Here is a 3,148-nt window from a genome sequence, read left to right on the forward strand (position 1 = left end):
TACCAAATGTTAGCTAATGGATGGATATATTTAAGACTACAGTCTCACCTTGCGATCAGGACAGGGCTCCGTTGACCAGTCCTCTGGTCAATGATAAAACCCTATAATCAGTCCTTGATGGTCATAGGGAAGATACTTATCTAACTTGTCAAAATCACCTTCAATACCGTTCACTCAAGTGTTTTTCTTCCACAGTCACCTTCTTTCGGTGAGCACGGTCGTAGGCGAGTGTGACATTTTTTAGCAGATGGGACATGACTTGCAGGATGACTAGAGCAGGATGAGTGTGCCTACCCCGTCATAATGAGCTAGGGGTAGATCTGCTATCGTCAGGAATAGGTCGCCTACAAGGCTTGGCCCTGTCCATTTGTACGTTCTCCTTTTCCCCTGCTATATAAAGATAGAAGGAGAGACCGAGAGAAGGACTTTGGTAACAAGTTCATTTAGTCCATAAGAAAATGCATATGACATAGGGCTATGTCCTTTAGGAGGTCTAAACCTGGATAAATCATTGCATTCTTGCGTCGATTTGATCCAACCATAACAAACGTCGATCAACGCGCCCGTCGTCCGGTACACCATGAATTTATTGTCAAGGATCAATCCCATGACAGTTCGCATTTGGTATCCGTGGGTACATTTATAGATGAAAAAACAATCTAGACAAATCGGGTATTGGTATACGCATACCCATGTAACCAGACAGGTAGGCTCAACTCAATCCTCCAAATCCCCAATCCTTTCCCAGCCAGTGTAATGTCATTCCCAATTCCCCTTGTCGCTCCCTCTCCCGGGCTCACAGTACGCCTCGCCACCGCCTCCCAGTCCTAGCCCCACTGCCACTAGCTCCTCCCCGCGCTATGTCGCCCATCCAGTCATACCTGTAGGTATACCTATGGGGTGATAGGTTTGGTGACTGCTCTACGTTTGTATGGGTTCAGTAGTATACCCACAGGTGGATAAAAACTGATGGGTATGGATATCAGTAAGCACTACTCGTACCTGCCACATCCGATTGTCATCCCTAAGCTGGCAATATGCAAGGCACATCACACAGGTAAGACAAACCTATTTTGATTTTGTTTGGGCTACCTACAGCTAATACACAATTTTGACAGTGGACCAATATGTTTATATGATTTAGGTACAAGTTTAGAGTATAAATAATTTTCTTTTTTATTAACATAATTTTATTTATTTTTCTAATTTTATGTGTTTTTATAACTAAATGATACTAACTTTATAAACAACTAAAAAAACTAATTTTTAATCAAAGATTATCTAATAAATTATTACATGGAGGCTAGATACGCTGTTAACGTGGACCAGCTTGCAAGTTCAAAACAATCTTCATTATCTTGGTATTTGTCCAGCTAGGCTACATTTTTTTTTTCATGTTATCATCAAATTATTTTTAAATTAGTTGTTGTGTTAGAGCCCATGTAATTTAGCGATGCTACGATTAAGTTGCAAGACTGTTTAAGTTCCAACGCTTGACAAGTTTGCTCACCTCGCTCCATCCGTGAGTCCTCTGTCCATTGCTGCCACAGAGTACACAAAGAAGCATGCGACTCGCACTCGCGCGCGTGGTCAAATACCCCCCCCCCCCCCACACACACACAACAGGGTCTAGCCAATGTAGGGAGAAATCAGGAAAAGGAAAAAAGGTTCTTTCTAACTAGCACGCCCCGCCTGGCTCCCTGCCATATATACGCACGCCTGCTTAGCCAACGCTCAGACTACAGGCGAACTCAAGCAAGCTCGAGGTTTCCTCCAAGAAACACCTGCGAGCAAGAACCCAAGAGAGCAGGGCAGGATTAGGAGGAAGAGGAGGCATGGGGAGGTCGCCGTGCTGCGAGAAGGCGCACACGAACAAGGGTGCGTGGACCAAGGAGGAGGACCAGCGCCTGATCGCCTACATCAAGGCGCACGGCGAAGGGTGCTGGCGCTCGCTGCCCAACGCCGCGGGCCTCCTCCGCTGCGGCAAGAGCTGCCGCCTCCGCTGGATGAACTACCTCCGCCCGGACCTGAAGCGCGGCAACTTCACCGACGACGACGACAAGCTTATCATCAAGCTCCACGCCCTGGTCGGCAACAAGTAAGCAGCATGCCGCGCCGCCTGTTCGATTGGTTCTCTTTCTCGATCCCGTTTCATCTTGCTTGCCCTCGTGAAGTTGCCGTGAAGTAGCGATTGATTGGGCTGTCGCGTCGATCGTGCAGGTGGTCGTTGATCGCGGGGCAGCTGCCCGGCCGGACGGACAACGAGATCAAGAATTACTGGAATACGCACATCAAGCGCAAGCTCCTCAGCCGCGGCATCGACCCGCAGACGCACCGCCCGCTCAGCAGCGGCAACGCCGCCGCAGGCAGCGGGCTCACGACGTCTAGCACCGCCGGCTTCCCGTCCGAGTCCCCGGTGCCCAGGCTCGAGCGACCGGCCATCACCGTCCCGGCCAATGTGCTGTTCGCCCCGGCGGCGAGGCCGGCGCCGTCGGATGACGGCTACAGCAGCAGCGGTGGGAGCACGGACGCGCCGCGGTGCCCCGACCTGAACTTGGACCTCGAATTGTCCGTGGGCCTGCCGTGCTCGCCGCCCAAGACGCCGGCCGCCGCGTCGACACCCACGTCGCAGCAGCAGCGGACGACCATCTGCCTGTGCTATCATCTCGGCGTCCGCAGCGGCGAGACCTGCAGCTGCAAGACCGCGTCGCCTGCGGCGTTCCGGTTTCTCAGGCCACTAGAGGAGGGACAGTACATATAGGCGTAATTCACAGTAGTCAGGCACCCAAGAAAACCTGTAAAAATAACAAAAGAGAGATTCTAATGGAGATGACCGATGTGATCGATGAGAGTTTGATTTCTCATGTCTTCCTTTACTCAAAATCGTTTGATTTCTTCTTCCCATTTTTCGATCTAGTGTAGTATAATCGGTGGGAGGTATCCAGTGATTTGCGCATCCGATCCGATCCGATTCGGGCGTATGTTTGCCATTGTGCCATGTGGGATATAGTGCGAGAATACATGACGTGGTGTGCTTTTGGTAGGTACACAAAAATTTATCGAATTTTATCTGGGTGCTCCGAGGAATTAAAGAAAAAATACAAGATTACATATTGTGGTAAGTTAGGCGCCGGAGAATTGGAGAAAC

The 3,148-nt window shown here is 50.0% G+C and overlaps 1 protein-coding gene across 1 annotated transcript; it reads left to right on the forward strand.

The window, feature by feature from the left end:
* The first annotated feature begins 1,628 nt into the window (after nt 1-1,628).
* On the forward strand, nt 1,629-2,862 carry LOC133909276 (myb-related protein 308-like). The gene is made up of 2 exons (XM_062351639.1): nt 1,629-2,098; nt 2,221-2,862. The coding sequence occupies exons 1-2, from the start codon at nt 1,836-1,838 to the stop codon at nt 2,759-2,761; spliced, it is 804 nt and encodes a 267-aa protein (XP_062207623.1). The 5' UTR covers nt 1,629-1,835; the 3' UTR covers nt 2,762-2,862.
* Nucleotides 2,863-3,148: the final 286 nt, after the last annotated feature.

The sequence above is a fragment of the Phragmites australis genome, chromosome 2, assembly GCF_958298935.1.
Source record: "Phragmites australis chromosome 2, lpPhrAust1.1, whole genome shotgun sequence".
NCBI classification, from domain to species: domain Eukaryota; kingdom Viridiplantae; phylum Streptophyta; class Magnoliopsida; order Poales; family Poaceae; genus Phragmites; species Phragmites australis.

Coding starts and splice junctions, on each gene's coding strand:
- LOC133909276 (XM_062351639.1), top strand. CDS start 1,836: ATGGGGAGGTCGCCGTGCTGCGAGAAGGCGCACACGAACAAGGGTGCG. Junction 2,099..2,220: donor CACGCCCTGGTCGGCAACAA/GTAAGCAGCATG, acceptor TCGATCGTGCAG/GTGGTCGTTGATCGCGGGGC.